Raw genomic sequence first — 19,671 nt, 5'->3', positions numbered from 1 at the left:
TTTTTGAAATTATATATTTTTTTTATATTATCAATTTTATCCACGTGCAATGCACATTTATCAGTGAAAAAACTGCATGTTGCCCTGTTTGGTCACCAGATGGCAGTGAAAGCTTGATTTTGTCAAGCCTGCAGCTACAATGTCAATAAACATCAGAAAGGAACAGCTGAACATAGCAGAAATTCGAGGGTGAATTAAGTGCATTAGAGTATATCTCTTTGAATTTGAATATAAATATTAAAAAACCATTGGCTCAAACTCTACCTCTGCTATTAAATGTGTTCCATAAAAGTTTTGAGTGTATTAGACTGTTAAATAGTCCAGCCTCACAGATATGGCTGTGAAATACAAATTTCGAGCTTTTTTATGTTTAAAGTTACATCCATCCTTCATTGCTCTTGAAGTCGACCACTTTCTGGGACTGATTGACGCTCACCTGTAGTGACGCAGGCAGCACGGCTTAATGGGCGCCTGGAAAAGGAGGAGGAAGTGAGTGAATAAGGAGAAATATGTGACAGCGTGAAGCGGACTACAGGAGCCAAAGCTGTCCTTCCCTTCACCGGAGACGAGTTTCACTTGCACCGACGGACTAAACAGAGCCATCATTTACATATGTGACGACCGGTGTTTAATCCAACACAGGTAAGAGAGGTGTTTACTCAGCCTCCGTGTTCACTGGACTTCGTGTCTACCCGCTGTTATGAACCATGGGAATGTAAGGCAGACATTTTTTTCTCCCACCCTAATCCGTCTTGAGACAGAGAAGTTATTCGGAATTTAGACTGCCTTTGACCTGTGTTAATACATTTCTTCTGTATATTTCATAGTAGTATGTTTAGAAAATGTTTTAAAACTTATTTTTCATAAAGTCTTGTGAATTTGATTTTAAACTTTTCCTGTGATGACATGTTTATAAGAGATAGTCCTGCATAATTTGGGTGTCACCACTTGACATAACCTTTGCACATGGCAGGTAAGGAGTAGCCTTACAATGAGAAGAGTTGGCGAGAACTATTATTTTTCTGTAGCGCACTGATTTGCTGGAGCAGAACTCTGCTTGTTTTTTAGTTACAGCAAGTGCAGTATAGGAGTGAGCGGTGAGTCACGGGTTGCGTCCCTTGGTATAAGGACGACACAACTGACTGCTCAATCTGAGCAACTGTGTGTGTGAACTTTATCTGGAGTGAGGCTCCTTTCTTGTTTGAGAAGAGATTTTTGTGCCCCTCTGTGGGTCACTGGTGGTATTTGAAGGTCGTACTAATAAAATATCCTCATATTTTTTTTACCCCATGCCTTCATTTGAGGAGACAGTTTGCATGGCCTGTAACTTATGTCTCTAGTTCTGCATGTAAACCCTACAACTTTCCCCTCTTCTTCAGATTCTTCTAATGCTGTAGCAGCTGAAGTACTCAAAAGACTGGGACACAGTGAAAGGAGGAGGGTGTCATGTCCGACAGCCAGGCAGACAGCTGCATGGGCCGCCAGGTCCCCCTCATTCTGGAGAGCCAGTTCTCCACAGAACTCCATATATCTGAGCCTGGGGATGACTGCTGCCCGACACAAAGCCCTTCAACACCCCAATCTGAAAATTCCACTCCACAGGAAGATGTAGTAGACAGGATGGCGGTGCCTCAGCAGGTACTCCTCAGCACCCAGAGTCCTGCAGCACTGAAGAGTGGCACAAATCAACTCATTCCCAAAAATTTAGCTGCTTCCAGCCGGCCTAAACACCGCCATCACACAACTGTGGTGACTTTTCCAGTGGGATTGGAGAACTCCAGCAGTGCGACCAGGAGTCGTCACTCAACTCAGGGTCCAGATTTGTCCTGGGAGGACTATGACAGTGATGGTGACGGCTTTGCTTTAAGGAGGAACCGCAGAAACAAGTCGTACAGAGCAGCTGTGACCAGCCTGGACATTGAAGCCATGGCTGCGTCCAGAGGGGCTACATCTGAACTGAAACCTGTTCGAGAGGATAGAGCAATAAGTCCTGGTCCAGCTCGCAGCCCTGGGCGCAAGGTAGGCTACAGTCCTTTGGGGTTTTAATTACCATGTAATGTTGACTCCTTAATTAACAGTCAATTAAACAGAATTTGAAGTTGCAGCTTGCTGATCAAATATCCCTCACAGTAAAAAGAGAATTTATCAGCCATCTCTAGAGGTTAGTTAACTGCATGTACTCAACAAGTCATTTTTGATGCCTGTTCTGTTCTTCCGATAAAAACAGCCCAGCTAATACATTTTTTAACCTCAAAGGTCACAGCAAGCTTAGCCAACAGCACTGGCAGTGATTCCTCTTTAGTCACAGGGATGATAGCCTGTTTCCATAACAGTCTGCTATCATCCAGACCAGTACCAGTGCTGAGGAAGTCCTCATAGGGATTTACCAGACTATAATTTTAAAAAGATACAATTAAGGATTAAAGGAAGGAGGTGATGCTGAAGAGAGAATGGATTTAATAAACACTGTCACCGAGGCTTGTGTATTCTACAGTATAACATTCTTGCTGCAACACTGTCTCCTCTCTAGAGAACCCTGGGAAGGAAAAAGAAGAACCAGAACAAGCGTGGGTCCTTCAAAGATGGTAGGTCAAACAATGTGTCACTCTGTCCACTTCTCGTATTGTAGCCACAGGACTATAAATAGATTGAAAAGAACACAACTCTTTTTCGGGGATTTGTAAGCAGTTGTAAGTTTTACATTTTTAGAATGAGAATGTTGAAACAGTGAGAAAACTACAGTATGTATTATCAGCATTGCAACTGGAGAGGAACTAATAGGGAATGGATGACAGTGAAATATCAAATTGTGAGTGTGAGTGATGACATTTGATATTCTTTATCTTCAAACTCTGCCACTTGTCAAACTTCCTTTTACTCTGTCATTTCTAATTTATAATAATGTCGAGTGTATATTGTTTGGGGGCTGCGTGGTGGTTTGTCCTACTTTACCGTAAAATAGTCCCCTATTTGAACTTGGCTGGGGCCTTTCTCTGTAGACTTTGCATATTCCTTATGACCATGTCCACCCACAGTCCAAGGGCATACTTGTCAGGTTAATTTGTGACTTTACATTGCATGTAGGTGTAAGAGTGAGTGTGTCTGGCTGTTTATCTGTCTGTGCTCTCTGATACACGAGCGACTTGTCCAGGATGTACCCCTGCTTTTGACCAATGGCAGCTGGCGTTAGATCCAGGGACGGCAAAAGATGTATAGATACTGAATTGATGATAGTGTTGATTAAACTGTTTCATAAAACTGATACTTTGGATGTTCAACAAATGTCAATAGATGCTTAATTATCTTATAAGCTTGTGATTTAAACCTTCACTTTTGTTTTCACTTGTTAATTTTACACTGTGAAAATCAAACCTCTGACCTTCCTTTAACTTACAAGTATCTGTACCGGTCCAGCAATGACACACTCCAAGCAGAATTCTGCATTTACATCACTCAGTTTCCAAACAGATTCATTCTCACCTCCTACGCTCTGATCGTCTGAGTGCCACATGTGATATTGTTCACAGATTCCATCTGTGCGTCAGTGTTTTATTTATTACAGTGAACAGAATACCTAAAATTACCTTTTTCAATACATCTGATTTAAGCACAAGTGTACTGTGATAGAGGGGTTTGAGGTTAAGAGACCAGGTATGTTCTCCCTATTAGCATTTTGAAGATAATTTTCTGATGTTTCCTCCACAAACATCAAAACTGTTCTGTGACATGACTCTCACTCCATAGACTCTATATTGAAGCATAGCTGATGTTTGCTGATGTTGATGTGATCCTCAGCTACGCCGCGCCTCTACCAGGAGATCCGAGAGAGAGGGCTGAACTCCACCAACCAGGATGAGCTGCTGGATGACTTTGTGGTTGTGGAGCATCCCGTAGTAGAGGACCAGGGCATCGTGGTCAAGAGCTACCGGCCTGCACAGCTCACCTGGAGCCAGCTCCCACAGGTAAACCCATACTTGCACTGATGTTCCAAATGCAACTAAAGAGGGAAATCAAATAAGAAGCAAAACCACAGAGACTTTTGAATATGAATTATCTGAAACATTTGTTCAAACTATACATGTTTTCAACCACATAAATCTCAGCTATAATGGTGTAATAGAAAAGCAGATAGTCTTTTTTCAGCTACAGCATAAACTAATAGACTTCATGACCCAGTGTCGTGACCTTGTGGAAACATTCATCAAGCTTGTCAAACTGGCTGAAGACGTTGACTTCTCATCTTTATCATTTTCAAAACAAGCTATATCTCAGATATGCAGCAGAATGCAGATAGTGGCTTTAGTTTCTTTGTTATGTTTCTTTTAAAGGTGAAGGACACGGGTATCCTGACATTGATCTCACCTCTGGAACGAAAGAGACAAGAGGTAAGTTTGTGTGTGTATGTATGTGTGCGTTACATGTGCCATACCCACAGAGATGGATTTTCATTGACTTGAATTTATTACAGAAAGGAGAAAAGCTCTTGTGCAGTACAATGGACATTTTTGTTAGATCTAGATAAGCATAATAAAAACATAAAGACTTCCAGGTGAACATACCGTTTTGCATCAATGACAAACATTCACTGATGGAACAGACAGATACTATGTTTTCTATCCAGAGTAGAGTGGAAACACTTACATGGATACAACCACCAGTACAACCACAACCAGTTCCAGAAACCCCAAATGTTTCACCTCAAATGTGACTTTCTGCTCTGTCATTGTAAAAAAAACAAAAAGCATGGTTAAGTAACTGTGAACATTATGTTGTTTTATTGTCTGAACCACTAATGTGGAGAGAAACAGCCAGGGACGAACAAGAGATACTTCAAAATAAGAATCAAATCAGTGCAGCAGAGGCCCAGCTCTCCTTAATTTTGGTCTTGCCGGGTCAAACCTAAAAGCAGGAGGTCCTATTTCCTATTTTAGAGCTCAAAGGTTGCTTTTATTAGACCTCACCTGCCTCCTTATCGCCCTCTTCCTTCAAACTCCACTCACTTTCTGTTAAAAAACAAACAAAAAAAACCTTCAGAAACAGGCAACATGGATGACATCATCTTTAGAATGACCTGTCTCACCCAAATACATGTTTTACAATTGTATTGTATTTTATCTTACATATAAACATTTTCACACAACTTTAAACTCATTTTAGAAATGAGTTTAAAAAGCTATGTAAAAAATAAAGACAGTATACTGTTGTACAATACTAAATAAAACAGGTTGGGGTGATGTGAGTATGAAAACAGCTTATTATTATCTATTTAGTTACTCTTACATTATCTGAGGGAGTATTTTCGCTTTTATTTTCTCATCACTAAAAGTCTAACAGCAGATGTTATGTCAATACCGAGTTCGCCCTGTGTGTACAACAGTCCCTGAGTAAAGCCACACCTTACCACTGTGATCACACTCAGTCTGTTTTCAAAGCAGGTGCTTGTTGCTCTTTTGGACTCTTAGACACGTAGCAGGTTTAGTTTTAGGGCTTAGACAAAAGGCTCCAGATTTTCAGCTATTTTCACCAGCTTTAGATATGTTGGAATAAGACAGCACTTTTCAGACATTTGACTTTTACATTACATAAACTAAAAGTACTGCTCTTATAGTGTGCATAATGTGGAACAGCCGGAAATCTGAGCTCTCTGTAAGCTGAAACAGAACAGACTATATCAGACAAACTCCTCCACTGAGCTAAAACAAGTAACACCAATGTTTGTCCAAGATTTTAAGAAGTTCCTTTTTGGGATTTAGCACAGCTGATTTCCTTTAAGTCCTATCTGAACCAATTTTTAGCTGACAAAGCAGAGGTGTGTAACATGCGTCATCAGCACCTAATAATTTACTTAAGATCCTGACCACAAACAGCAAACAAAGCAAGAAAAGACTCCTATTTGAAATATATTTTCGGTGATTCATCACTATAAATAAGATACTATTGCTGTATTCCATATCAGGCTAAAGTATGATTTCTTTGGTAGTTGCTGGTATAAATATTTCCCTCTGGTATGCAGGGAATACTGAAGGAGTCACCCATATGACCAACACACATCAGGCTTTTGTGTCACGGATAACCAAAACATGGAGAGCTAGTCAAAGTAAAGAAGACAGCAGCCTCAAATTACCAGAATGCATTTAGGCCACTGTAGCCATTCTACATACTCTTCATCTTCAAATAAAACATAGTCAAATTCAGACGAAAGAGGTACTTCAATCAAGCTTTCTCAAATAATTAAATAAAAGTCCTTCAACAAATGTAATACTAAAATCTTCACAGAGTGAATTTTTCCTTTTTATTTTAAGCTGCAAAGAATGTACACTTCACTCATATGAATGTCCCCTCCACATGTGCACTAATTCATGCTTGGTCATTTGACAGGCCATATTTGAAATCATCACATCGGAGCACTCGTACCTGCACAGTCTGGGTATCCTGGTGCGTCACTTCAAGAATAATGAAGCCTTAAAGAAGACAATGACGACCACAGAGCACCATCACCTCTTCTCCAACATCTCTGTCATCCACAAAGTCAGCCAAGGGTGGGCATATCTGAAATCTTTTTATAGTTTGGCTTGTTCATGTGACGTATGTTTGTGTTTGTGTGTTTGCGTGTGTGTGTGTGTGTGAGAGAGAGAGAGAGAGAGAGAGAGAGAGAGAGAGAGAGAGGATGGAAAACTACTCGTGGGGGAGGTTCACTACCTCAGCATAATATCTGATCATGTTGTGTGAATGGAGCTGTTCTCTGCTTGCAGTATGAACTACATTATGTAGAATTAAACCTTGTGACACTGTTATGTGTGGGAAATTTTTCTTACTGAGAAAAGATTTGTAGTGGAAGTTTGAAAAAATCAGGTCGAGTATTTGGCCTTAGTGTGCATTCAGTACCCTGTGGGCTCCATCAACGTGTTAAAACATGCTAGCCAAACTGGTTCTCCTGCTCTGAATGGTATTCCCGGGCTTTAAGATGATAATGTGTTTGAAAGCAGCCTGTGTTGTTCTATGTGTTGACGAAAACATTTATTTGAATGTGAATGAAAGCAGTTAAAAAATAATTGTCCTTCTGTTTTGAATCTTCTGTTTCTCCTCATTGCAAGAAAACAGGATCTGTAAAACTAGTATGCAAAAAGGGTCTCACAGGCTGTGTGGCGTGTGTGATTTACAGTGTGTATCTGAATGACAGTCCTGCAGTGGCTTCCTGGGCTGGGCTGTTTTCAGGTGTCGTTTTACTCCTTTTTGTGAAAAAGTTCTCAGTATGGGTGGGACTGAAAGTCATGTATTATGTTGATAAAGGTGATAATAGAAAGGCTTTACAAAGCTAGGGTTGAAAGGATTACCTGCTTCTTGCAGTAAAAGTAGGCTTCACGTTGGTTTAGTGTTTTGTCCTGAACTTCACATTTTTCAGTATCTGCATGTCAAATGGAGAAGGCCATCATTTGTGTGAAGCTACAGGCTCAAAAATAATTTCTACTGGTGTCAAAACAGTTACAGACATGACTAAACACTGCATGAACCATTATGTAAGTGGCAACACTGACACCATCATGCAAACAGGCTCTCATACAGTATACTGTCCAGATTAGTTAGTAGCTGGTAGCAGTAAGTTGTAACTAAATGTTCCCAGCATGGCACTAGTGTGGAATGAAAACAACAATACATTAATTTGTAAGATGACTTATTTATTTATCACATGCTAAGATGTAAAAGCCTGGAGATAGCACATGCAGTTCCACCACAGTTTAGAGTTCCCTGCTCAGTTATTCAGTCAGTGGGAGGACAAACAAAGTCCTTTCACTTCTTTTTTAACCTCCTCCTCTCTTCGTTTCAGGTTTTTTGAGGACCTTGAACGGCGTCACTATGACAACCCGGTAATCCGGGACATTAGTGATATTGTTCAGAAACATGCTAGCAACCACTTCGAGCCCTATATTGTCTACTGCTCCAATGAGACGTTTCAGCAGAGGACGCTGCAGAAGCTGCTGTGAGTAGTACAGACACTGTGAGATGTTGGGACAGTTTTGGAGCAACGTGTTATGATGTGCTAAACTTTCCTCTCTTTCCTCTTTCTTCCTTTCTGTTAATAAGGACCAGCAACAATGCATTTAAAGAGACCCTGAAGCAAATTGATGGGAGCAGTGAATGTGGAGGCCTGCCCATGATTTCCTTCCTTATCCTTCCAATGCAGCGAGTCACCAGACTGCCATTGCTGCTGGATGTCAGTTTAATCTTTGTATCTTTTTATGAGCATTTCAACTTTTCACAGCACCTTGTTGCTTACATCCATAGTTTTGTTGTTACTGATGCTTTATCCTGACTTGCAAAGACTTAATGTTTTAAAACACCTGAAAATCCTCTATGGCCCCTGGTTTTCCTTAAGTATGTGAAGCATCAGACTGGCTGTCACTCAGTGAAGAAAGCTTTTTCCTGTTGTCTAAGATGCAGTTAAAAAGGGTCTTGAGTGGGCTTGAGTCATCGGGACACAGCAATTTAGATAGCTGTGTGTCATCAGTATAGCTGTGAGTGTATGCTGGTCCTGTGGATGATGATTTCAAGTGACAGCATGTAAAAGTTAAGAAATGTAGGACATAAGTTCAAAATAACCCTGAGAACCAACACAACATGTTATATCATTTAAGAAGAAAACTTTCATCCATGCTTACAGAAAGTCTGCTCCAGAGGTTGATATGTGGGCATTTATATGCACTAGTACCAATTAGTTTTAAGATAACTCTGATCGCTTTCTTTCTCATTTCACAGACAATTTGCCAGAAAACTCCAGACAAAACCGCAGAGTACTTTGCTGCTGTTTGGTCCCTGCACGCCATCAGTAAGGTACACATCAAGAACAACCCAGCGGATGGCCAGAAAATCATCCTTTAGCCTTACATAAAAAGTGTTCTTAATGTCTCAGTAGTCATTGTGTCATTAATGTGATTGTTACTTCAACAGTTGGTTGCTAGCTGCAATGATGGGGCGAGGCGGATGGAGAGGACGGAGCAGATGTACACCATCCAGAAACAGATGGATTTTGGTAAAATTAAGGTAAAAGCTGACCATATGTTTCCTTCCAAACACCATTGAATAAGACTATATTTAGCACAGAGTTCACAGGGTTTGATTTTTCAGGCTTTGAATTGGTCTGATTTCTAGTGTAATGATACATTTCATAGTCCAGTTAAGTAACTGCAGTTGATATCTTGTGTCCTTGTAGCCGTTTCCTCTGGTGTCATCATCACGATGGTTGAAGAAGCGTGGGGAGCTTGCTGTCAACAGTGAGGAGCTTAGCATCTGGAGGGCTTTTAGCAACAGGAGCTACTATCTGTTTTTATTCAATGACGTACTGATTGTCACCAAAAAGAAGAGGTCAGTGGGATTAACATACATGTTTGTTTGTTTGTTTGTTTTTATGCAAAGATTGAAATAATACAGTTTAGCAGTGTTCATTTTGGCAGCTATTTTATATTTAGTATTAGTCTCAAGATGAAAATGCCTGTTAGTTTTAGTCACATGTTAGTCTTTTCAACCCTTTATAGTTTTAGTCGCCGTAAACTCAAAACATTTTAGTCTAGTTTTAGTCACATTCTAGTCTTTGATTTTTGCCCAAACAATTTTTTCTCTGTAAACAATTAATGTAGTCGATCAGATATTGGTTTCAGGGTTATACCAAGTGTTCAAATAGTAAATATTTCACTCTTTTAACACTTTCATGTAATATCTTAAGTTAAACGATTTAGCCTGTCCCTGCTAAAAAGTAAAAAGAAAACATTCTTGATGTGACCACTGTCACAGATATTTTGGTTCTCTTGATTCAAATAAAAATGCCATGAACACAATATAAGGGCTGTATTGCACATTTACGACGCTCCCTTAATTCATCTGCAGTGACAGACGCACTGGACAGACAGTCAGTTCCCGACACTCTGAAATGCATTTGCATCTTTGATGACAAGGAGTTGATCGAAACTTACTAAATGTGTCTGATGTATCACCAAACTGGAATAAATCAAGCTGTAGACAGGAGCTTTTTACGGTAATAGCGGCACAACTGCAAACATCAAAAAGTAAACAGACGTCCCCCGGTTGTGTCTTTGTCAGTAACGAACACTGGTGGTAAAAATCTTCAATGAAGATGAGACAGATGCATGGAGGCGGGGAGAGCTGGTTTATAAAGCACACCTGCTGCAGGTATTGACCAAGCTAACACTGAGCCCCTCAAATAACTCAGCCTGTCACAGGAATGCATCACTTTTAAACATGGATTCTTTATGTCCGACGCTATGCCACTAAAGTTTTCTTCTTGTCATCGTCTCGTCAACAAGAACTAAACATACGTTCTTCAGAGTTTTTATTATCAGTGAAGCAGTTTAGCTCGTCATAGTCTTGTCTTTGTCATGTAAAAATGGGTCGTTGACAAACATTTATCATCATAATTTTCGTTAATGAAATGAACTACACTGCAGTGTGGGAAAATGTAAGACTGGATAATGAATTCTAAAAACTTGAAGCTTCCTCTTCTTACTGATCCAGCATGTGCTGTAACGGAGGCTGCTCATAATGACAAACTTATGAAGCACAACCAGCTTTTGAAGCATTTCATTAACTTTTTTCCTCTGGTCTCCTGTGGACTCTTGAGTAAACCCAGCTGCGAGGAAGGGAACATATAAACCAGAGAGGAAAGTGCAGAGGAAGAGGACTGAAAAAGGAGAGTGTGGAGATGTTGCACAGGCATACTTGAGATTCTTCAATCTTGCATTCAGCATGTCAGCTCGAACGACTACAGCTTTCTGTTTTGAGTTAGGGAGAAACCAAACAATGTCAGCTCAGAGCAGAGTTGTCCACAACACTGGAGTCAATTTATTAGTTTGTTAAGTCCACACTAACCTCCAGTGTTCAGGTTATAATTTGTAGGAAATAAAATCAGCAGAGGGTCAAGGAATGTGTTTTTGAACATGTGTGCTTGTTAATTTGAAAGGATATATAACCATTTAACACGATTACTTGTTTGTCCAGTGAGGAGAGCTTCGTGGTGATGGACTATGCCACACCAGAGAATGTGGAGGTGGAGGTTGGTGAGGATACAGAAGCACGGATGTCTCCACCCTCCAAGAACAGCCACTATCTCTCCTTTAGACTGCTGATGAGCAAGAACAGTGAGGGGAGAGCGGAGCAGATCTCCCTGGCGGCTGAGTCGAGGTACCACTTCTTTCAATTCTATCAATTCAGACATATTGAGAATAGGAAAGCCTTGAAAATGGGCCAAATCTGTTTTTCCGTGTTTGGCTCCCTCTAGTGACAGAGGGCAAAATGACAAGCTAAAATGATCCCATGTGTTTTATCTGTTAAAAAGAAACAAATTTCACATTACAGGCACATTGTCCAAATAGTGTTCGTTGTCATAAATAACAGCATTGTATCATCATTGTTGACAAGGGTGGACCGGGCACGTTGGATAGTCGCTCTTGCTGAACATAAGGGGTCAGGCCTCTCCACTCCTACTGCCGGTAAGTCAACATCCCTTATTTACTGTGGGAGTGATTCCTACAATCACAGTTCCAGAGATACAAAATCAGCAACAACTCATCGTCCCTTCTGATACTATTTTTTTGACTCAATATTTAAATCCAAGCTTTTAAACAGGCTGCACTTATTTTGGCATTTCATATGATGTTTGTTTTAAGAATCAGTGTATCTCTTGATGTAGCTCAGAAAGAGAAATTTGTATAATGGCAATGTGTTTCAGGTCAGCCACAATATGAAGCCACAAAAGCCTACATGCCAAAGGAGCCAGATGATTTGGGGCTGAAACAGGCTGAGCTTGTCATTGTCATGCAGAAAGAAGAAGGTGAGTGTGTGTGTGTTTGAGCTAAGCTGCATCTTCATTGAAAATATAACATCAAATACAGACCCTCCAGCTAAATCTCTGATCTCCTTTAACTCTCACATAAAACATGCCAGAGCACTTTAAAGATTATATGATCTGTGCTTTCGTGCAGCTTGGTGTTACGGGGAGAGAATGCGAGACGGAGAGAGAGGTTGGTTCCCTGCTAGCTGTGCGACAGAGATCACCAACCCCACTGCCTTGGAGAACAATGTGCAACGTATGAGGCGCCTGCGCAAAGAAACGAATGTGTGAGCGACTCATTGCTTTACTCTCAGGTAAGGAGACGTAATGGGATGCCTTCAGGTAGCGTAGTGACTCTCATAAAGTTATGTCTTTGTTGAGACTGCACTGATGTTTTATTCACTGAACATAGGACAATTAGTTAAAGATTTCCTTTACTTAAGCATGACAGACATTCATTTCATAAAGAGTCTCAAAATGACCTTCAAAACTGTCTGGTTCTTGTTTGCTGCTGTCATTGCACCAAAACCATATTTTAACATGGCCACCAGGTTAGATAAACTATGTTGCAGCAGAGTGAGTTGATGCATAGCTATTGTACATTAAGATGATTGAGTCAACCGATTTTACATGATACAAAAAACATCATATACAATAGAGGGTCGGTGGTTTGGATGTATATGTATATATATTATTTGCTGAACTAAAAGGAAAGTTAACCTGAAGTGCAGCCTATGACTTTTTTCATACATTTAGTACGAGTATTTGCATGCAAAGATGTGTATTGTCTACACTTGCTTTTATTGGTCTGCTCACCTAACCTCATAATTAAAAACTTGATCTTAAACTACAGTAAATATTGTTTCATGTCGTGTAACATTGTGATTGCATGTTTCTTTGTAGGGTTCTTTTATAGTGGTGAAAATATGACATTGTACCGTTGTCATTATGACAGAATGTTTGAGATTTCATATGCAGCTTGTATAATTGTCCCATTGTTGTTAGGTTCATTCAATAAATGGAACTGCATCTCTCAACCTTACAGTTGGTGAAATGTTAAATATCTTTATAAATATGTAATTTTACATTCCATGGTTTTGTAATTTCTAAGTGTCTGTATAATAAAAAAAGAGCCACTTGACACAAATGATCTGGTTTCTGGACTTTTATTTGAGCTTGCATTTTGTTAAAATGTCTGAATACATAAAAAGTTATTTAAAAATGTCAAACTGACCAGATATCAAATTCCTTTTTTTTCTTTAAAAACCATTTGGTGTAAAAACTTAGGATCGATTTAGAAAAACATTTGCTGTTTCCCTAAAATGTTTTGTTGCTGTCACATAAAAATAATGGAAAAAAAACAGGTCTGCATAGATTCTGCAGGCAATCGGTGGTAATCTGGTCAAATGCATGGTGCAAGCTTGTGACGATCGTCAAGTCAAATCTTTATTGCTCAGATCTTGTTTGATGTTTCTTCTTGTTGACAAAAAAACTGTAACGACACAAAAAGGAGTGCATTATTAAAAGTTAAACACCACAAGACGGCATAAGAGAACAGTAGCGGGTGAGCTTCAGACAGATGTATCAAAGTCTAAATGACCTCACTTAAGATAATCTATCACAGAGCCAAAGGGGAAATGACGAGCTAAGCAACTTTACTTTAAAACTGATAACCCAACAGAAACATCTTAACTTTCGTTTCTCTCTAAATCCAGATATTCATGCAGTTGAATTTAAATGAAAGTATCAGGAAAGAGTAAATTCTGTCATATACTAACCCGGACGATGGTAAAAGATGGTAGGTGCCGGTGGGCAGGTTCTTTCCTACTCGGCCCCACCCTGCTGTGCCTCGGGAGCGGACGTTTTCTCTGCAGATGGGTCACCTCCTGTCTTGGGCTCCTTGTTTTCTTGGCCGGGTTTGCCACCGGTCGTCGGGCGTCTGCGGCGGTAGTTGAAGTTGCGACGGTAACGCCGCTGGCGGGGCTGTTGATCCTGACCACCTTCGGAACCCCGATTTTCCTTGTCCTCCTCACCGTCCCGCACCGGTCTGGGACGGGGTGGACCCCGGCTGTGAACAAGCAAAATCCATAATGCTATAAGCAACCAAAGGGAAAGTTATATGTAATAAATGAATATAATGCAGAGAAAGCATCAGCCAATGAGACAGGATGCGGTAGAAGTCAGAAGACAATTTTCATGCAAGAAGTGCATGACATATTCAGATGCAGTTGCTACTTGAGGTTACGCTGCAACAAAGAGAGAGCTTCTTTGACCAACAAAGGTGGCATTTATTCATCAGGTTAATTTAAATAGCCAAAATGAAGTTGTTTGGACTTGGTCCACATTGTTCGAAACTTTACTCTCATTGTTGCAGCCATGCGTCAATGAAGCAAACATGCAAACCAGGGTATGAACCTTGATCTGAAGCCTCTGTAGTAGTTCGGCCTCACTGGTTTGTTGCCCTGGTCTGGACCTCCTTGGCCCTCGTCACCCTCACCTCCCTAAAGGCAAACATAAAAATCTGATACATGACACTTTTTCAAGAGTTAATACAGGCAAAATAAAAGACTGGTATTGCAACATTGAAGCTTTAGCAGTGCTGAAACTGGCAAGCTTGCCATTTCATGTTAACACCACAAGAAGTTCAACTTACTTCTGATAAAGGATGCATTTGAGTCATTTTGCAAGATAATGGCAAGACCCCCGATACACCAACATCTATTGTTCACAACCACGTACTTGTTTAAAAGGAGAGGATATAGAGTTGTGTATGACATCAACCTATCAAAAGTCCCGACTTTATCATGGGACTGCTGGGTGCCTGCTTCAGGATGAAGCCCTGTGACGGCGTACCTCAGTCATCTCTCCGCGTGGTGCGTTGGTGTACGGGGGTCGGCGCCCGTAGCGTCTACGTACAAAGTAAGGGGGGTAACGCCGTCTGCCAGGGTACGCTTGTCTGCGCTGTTGTGGCTGCTGTGAGTCTCCTTCGGGGGCGCTCTCTCCCCCATCTCGGCTGCCTTTGTCACGGCCTCCATTGCCTGGCTCACCCTCTCCGTCACTCTGGTAGTTCTCTGGATATTCTCCACCACGGGGAGGACCCCTTCGCCTTGGATAGCGCCTATAGCGGTTCCTATCAGCGGCGTACTTACTTCCCTGGACTGCAACACCACCTGGGCCAGTGACATTTGCTGCCTCTGCTCCCTGAGAAAAGTTTTTTTTTTTTAAGAAAAGGTTAATTTTCGAATTTACAGAGTTGCAACAACCATTATGGGTTATTACCTACTAGAACAGAGACTCATCATATCACAGCTTACCTTCTCTCCCTCCACTACATCAAACTCCACAGTTTCTCCATCTCCAACACTGCGAAGGTATTTTCTCGGGTTGTTCTTTTTGATGGCTGTCTAATAATGACAGGAATGTTACAATGTAAGATTTGAAATCCATAACCATTACAAAAGAATAAAATAACAATTCCTTCAACTTACCTGGTGTACAAAAACGTCCTCTTTAGTATCATTCCTATAATAAGAAAAGAGAAGGAAAATATTCAATTATATATGTCTGTTAAACAACAACGTCCAACCTTGTATCTACAGTCATGTTACAACAAGCAAGAGTAAGGATAACATTTGAATTAGATGCCTCAACAACATAGATGGCTGCAGATAAAATGTCTTGCCAGGTTAGTAAGCAAAACACGGCTATGATAGGATTGGAGATGTTCTTTCACACAGGCACAGACGTTATCAGGGTCTTTGAGGACATGGGAGTGGGAGCCACTTACCTATTGATAAAACCATATCCATTCCTGACGTTGAACCATTTGACTGTACCCAAGACTTTTGTGGCTGCAACACAGGAACAACACAACACAAAATTAGCACCCAAATTTGTGCCTTCAGCCTTGGAAAAAGAGTAATAGAATCACGTTTCAACAGACGGTGAATAAACTACCAAGGCTACACACAATTTGGATGTTATTTTTAAATCCCAACTGTTACCCTTTTAATAGATCATGATAGTTGGGGAGCCTCATGCCAGCTGCACTCTTGAATGCGACATGTGTCCTATGAGCCAGCAATTACTACAATTCAATGATAATAGTCATTCTCAAAGTTTAGGGCCTTATTTCTGTCGTGCGAGATAAGAGAGATAATGATATCACATACTGCGATATGGTCGCTGACACCATGACAAAGTTCAGCAACGGCAGACCTACTGCCCTATTTAAGCCGCACGTTCACACGTGGTAGACTCGCGGCCGGCTACGTTAGCAAGAAGCACGCCTGGTTCCTTGAGCTGAGGAGCTACATGCTAACTGGGTCTCAACCATGCGGTTGGATTAAAGCCAGCAGACGGAAATTACCGTAGTAGCAGCATGTTAGTTAACGGCTATGGCGAATAAACGCCGGGAATACGTAGAAATATTTCATTTGTGGTTTTCAAATTTCGAAAAGATGAAATGCGAAATATTTCCACAGACTCTGTCGGCGGACATTTTGAGTGTCCCCTACAGCCATGCAAATAAACGATAGTCGGCTAGGCTAGTGTAGCCGAGTTAGCCAATGAGCTAACGTTGCCACCCCTGTTTAAGAACATAGGCCATAAAATACTGGCAAATTATTTTGAGGAAAAATACGACCAACTCTGACAGCTACACTGTGATTAATCTAAAAAAAACAGCTTTTACATCGCCGTCTTTCCGCCCATGTTTGGCTCAAGTCCATGTTTGTGTTTACAGTATTCTCCAATGATAAATCACCAGTCGTCCGTGTGAACAAAGGGGAGGTTAGCAGCTAACGCTAGCCTACCGACGACGGGAGTTTTACCGTCGATCAATGTAAAATAACCCTGTGCACTACGTTACGGTTGTCTATCGGTTTTAATATTAAAGAAACCGTTGACGTGCAAACGGGTCGACGTCAACTGCCACAGACCGTCCATGGAACCGTTAACGAGGAGATTCTGACGTTCCACCGAAACGGCTCCAACGGCGATGCGTTGGACGGACAGTCTGTGTTCTATGACGGTTAATTGACGTTAACGGGTCGATGAACGGGCCGTAATTCACCGGGTATCTCCGTCCACTGAATGTTGTAATTTAGATATTATGCAAGTTTTCAGAACTGCTGATAAAACATCCAGAGCCTGGATCAATAGTTATCAAACTGACAGTTTTGTATTTCTAATGATATAGTTTCGTCAGTTCAGCGTCTGATCTAAAGCGCTGGGCTATTGAAAACCCACACGCTAGTGATACATATAATCGACACATCTAGAGGGAACCATGAACAGAACTAATGTGTTTTACTTGTTAATTACATTCATTTCAACATTATATCGAATTAATCAACCGATTGATTCGACTCAACGGTTTCTAACCTCAACTGAACCAGAGTCTGGTTCGCAAACGTTAGCAACCGACGGTTTTTGCGCATCGGCTTCACTATGCCATCGGCTAACTAAGCTAACTAGCTTGTTTCCATTAGTCTTACCGATGACCTTCTTATCCCCCGCGGAAGCTGCGGCTGCCGGGCTGGATGGGCTCTCCTCATCGGCAGCAGGCTGCGGTGGTTGTTGTGTCTCGGCCTCGCTGCTCATGGTTACTACTGGTTGGTAATGGCTTCTGCCGGCGACGGCTCTCTGCTATGTTTCCCGGTGCTAGATGGTAACCTGGGCCGGCGGTGGTGGGGGCTGCTGCCTTCGGGCTCTCTGCTTTCCTCTTTCCGCTCCCGTTGCCGATCGAACTGGGCAGAATGAAAAACTGTGCCGGGGAATGTTCCTGGTCGGGGTCCGCCCAACTACTCCTCGGATTGGTTAGAATCTGTAACGCATTACAAGACGCCCTCTCATTGGCTGAGACGCTCGTCAATCTAACGTTTGCTCAAAATGATTGGCTGAAGGAGAATGTACCTGTCTATTGTCACCGCCCCAGTGATGTCAGAGCCAGACAAGAGAGACAGAAAACCGTGACACTTTTTGGAGCGAAGTGTCTGCCAGGCTGTCCGGTAAAGCTAATGACAAATTCGAACAAATCTCACAAAAAGACATAAAGTTGTGAAATTGTTGTACAAAATATGGAAAATTGTATTAAAAATCGACAATATATATTTTTATGTGCGGGAAAACAGGTTTTTAGTTCAATATATTAAATACAGCAGACCGCTTTTCGCCTGGAGGAGACCCAATGACAGTTTCTCGTAAATATTAAAATTAATATTTGAATATTTTAAAAGTCTGTTGGTAATCTGAAGCCCTTGCCTATAACTTTCATCTTGTTTTTGAGTTGTTGGCTGATTTTACACAAAATGCTATTTGTATTGTTTCCATTATTTGTAATAAATCGGAAATAACAAATCTGTTGCCCCATGCGCTCTTATCAAATGTAATGTATCGAGGGTTATGTGCTCATTCAAAAATGAAAATTTATAAAAGGCTTGATATTAAATTCCGAGAACACAATGTTCATTTTGTATTTTTTGTTTCACAGTCGGAGTTCCTCTCAATCAAACATGATACAGTGCAAGATTCGGGTTGAGAGCTCATTGCAGTACTCTGAAGAACATGAAGTTCTCAGCAGTAAATGTACAGCCTATCAGTGCGGGGCAGCTTTAAACGCTGCTGTAACATGAAAAAAGATCCTCTGTTTTATAACACTAAAAATATAACCAAGAACACGAGCAATTTAATTTAATAGTTGATAATACACTGTAAGAAATAAGTCCCTGTCCTTCTTTAACAGTTTTAAATAAGGGTCATCTCAGGACACATTACATCCACAATGAAAAATAACCATAATGTTCAGGTACAATGTAGAGGCAAAGAATGATTCTGTTCTTTTATTATTAAAGGATTAAAGAGGGGGGCATTTCAATTTTGTTTTCATATTCAAGAAAATTGATTTTCAATTGCTACACTATTGCAAAGATAAATATTAGTTAAAAGGTCAAATGATGACACTGACTACTACCGCTATTGTCATAAATCGCCTCTTATGTTGGCCTACATGAACACTGGTTAAATGTTGTCATTACCCTGAGTGTATCCAGAAACTCTACTTCCAGTAGCACAGAACAGAGAGACCCAGACTGAGTGTGAGACAGCCCCCACCCCACCCATTGTCATGGTAATGCTCCACTGGCACTGTTTATGAGCACAGGCTGATGTGTGAGAGCTCGCTGTTCGTTCTCCCACACAAAGATGGGCTTTAGCATTGACCCCAGAAAGCCTCCCCACGAAGAACCCCCCCTACTCCCTTAAAAAAGGAAAAAAGAAAAACCTTCTTCCTCCCTCCATAAGAACTGAGTCTCCATCTGAAAGGATTCTTTTATGAGAACGGTATCCAAGGCAGAAGAGGGAGAGCGTGGCTGGGGGAGGGGGTCTGGTGGCTTGGATTTGTATGGATGGCTGGGATAAGAAGAGGTAGCCATAAGTTCAGCAGAGGATTGCTTGGCACGGGATTGTGTGACTTGGAGGACTCTTGTGCGTTTCTCTCTATAGTGTTTCTCTGCACTGCTTTCATGGTGATGGGTTGGAGAATTATTATTTTGCATGGTTACAGAGACAGTGTGCAATGTTGGACAAAATACATATGATACATTTTACAATGTCAGAAGCATGGGGAGGGGGGGTGGTGGTGGTGGTGGGGGGGTCGTCTCTAGCTCTTAGTTGCTACCTAAAACCCTTAATAATGAATAAGGAATTGTGTACATAATGTTTTCTCAGGACTGAAGGCAGAGTTTAAGCAATTTCCCAACATGAATATGTGACTAGTTTCTTAAATACGCATTGAATTTCTTAAAATAAACATTTTTAAAGTCTCATCGGAC

The 19,671-nt window shown here is 41.0% G+C and overlaps 2 protein-coding genes across 5 annotated transcripts; one reads left to right on the top strand and one right to left on the bottom strand.

The window, feature by feature from the left end:
- The first annotated feature begins 87 nt into the window (after positions 1-87).
- Positions 88-12,986, top strand: arhgef16 (Rho guanine nucleotide exchange factor (GEF) 16). The gene is made up of 15 exons (XM_034695357.1): positions 88-642; positions 1,380-2,019; positions 2,531-2,585; positions 3,796-3,962; positions 4,329-4,385; positions 6,379-6,539; positions 7,826-7,978; positions 8,083-8,212; positions 8,755-8,829; positions 8,947-9,039; positions 9,209-9,360; positions 11,008-11,190; positions 11,428-11,498; positions 11,738-11,839; positions 11,991-12,986. The coding sequence occupies exons 2-15, from the start codon at positions 1,447-1,449 to the stop codon at positions 12,128-12,130; spliced, it is 2,112 nt and encodes a 703-aa protein (XP_034551248.1). The 5' UTR covers positions 88-642; positions 1,380-1,446; the 3' UTR covers positions 12,131-12,986.
- A 3-nt stretch (positions 12,987-12,989) lies between these two features.
- Positions 12,990-17,797, bottom strand: ybx1 (Y box binding protein 1). Of its 4 annotated transcripts, none has more exons than XR_004632923.1 (8): positions 15,844-16,853; positions 15,627-15,690; positions 15,328-15,361; positions 15,154-15,243; positions 14,756-15,040; positions 14,255-14,340; positions 13,618-13,907; positions 12,990-13,331 (listed from the first exon to the last, which is right to left on the bottom strand). XR_004632923.1 is itself a non-coding variant. In XM_034695388.1 (8 exons), the coding sequence occupies exons 1-7, from the start codon at positions 17,441-17,443 to the stop codon at positions 13,664-13,666; spliced, it is 909 nt and encodes a 302-aa protein (XP_034551279.1). In that variant the 5' UTR covers positions 17,444-17,797; the 3' UTR covers positions 12,990-13,331; positions 13,618-13,663. The 4 variants fall into 4 exon arrangements, 3 of the variants coding, with proteins under 3 accessions (XP_034551279.1, XP_034551278.1, XP_034551280.1); XM_034695388.1 differs by lacking the exon at positions 15,844-16,853 and adding an exon at positions 17,338-17,797; XM_034695387.1 differs by lacking the exon at positions 15,844-16,853 and adding an exon at positions 17,338-17,618 and having other exon boundaries at positions 14,693-15,040.
- Between the last annotated feature and the right edge of the window lie 1,874 nt (positions 17,798-19,671).

This window comes from Notolabrus celidotus, chromosome 11 (genome assembly GCF_009762535.1).
Source record: "Notolabrus celidotus isolate fNotCel1 chromosome 11, fNotCel1.pri, whole genome shotgun sequence".
In the NCBI taxonomy this organism is placed as follows: domain Eukaryota; kingdom Metazoa; phylum Chordata; class Actinopteri; order Labriformes; family Labridae; genus Notolabrus; species Notolabrus celidotus.
The sequence above is the reverse complement of the archived record's forward strand: the minus strand, read 5'-3'. Positions and strand labels throughout refer to the sequence as shown.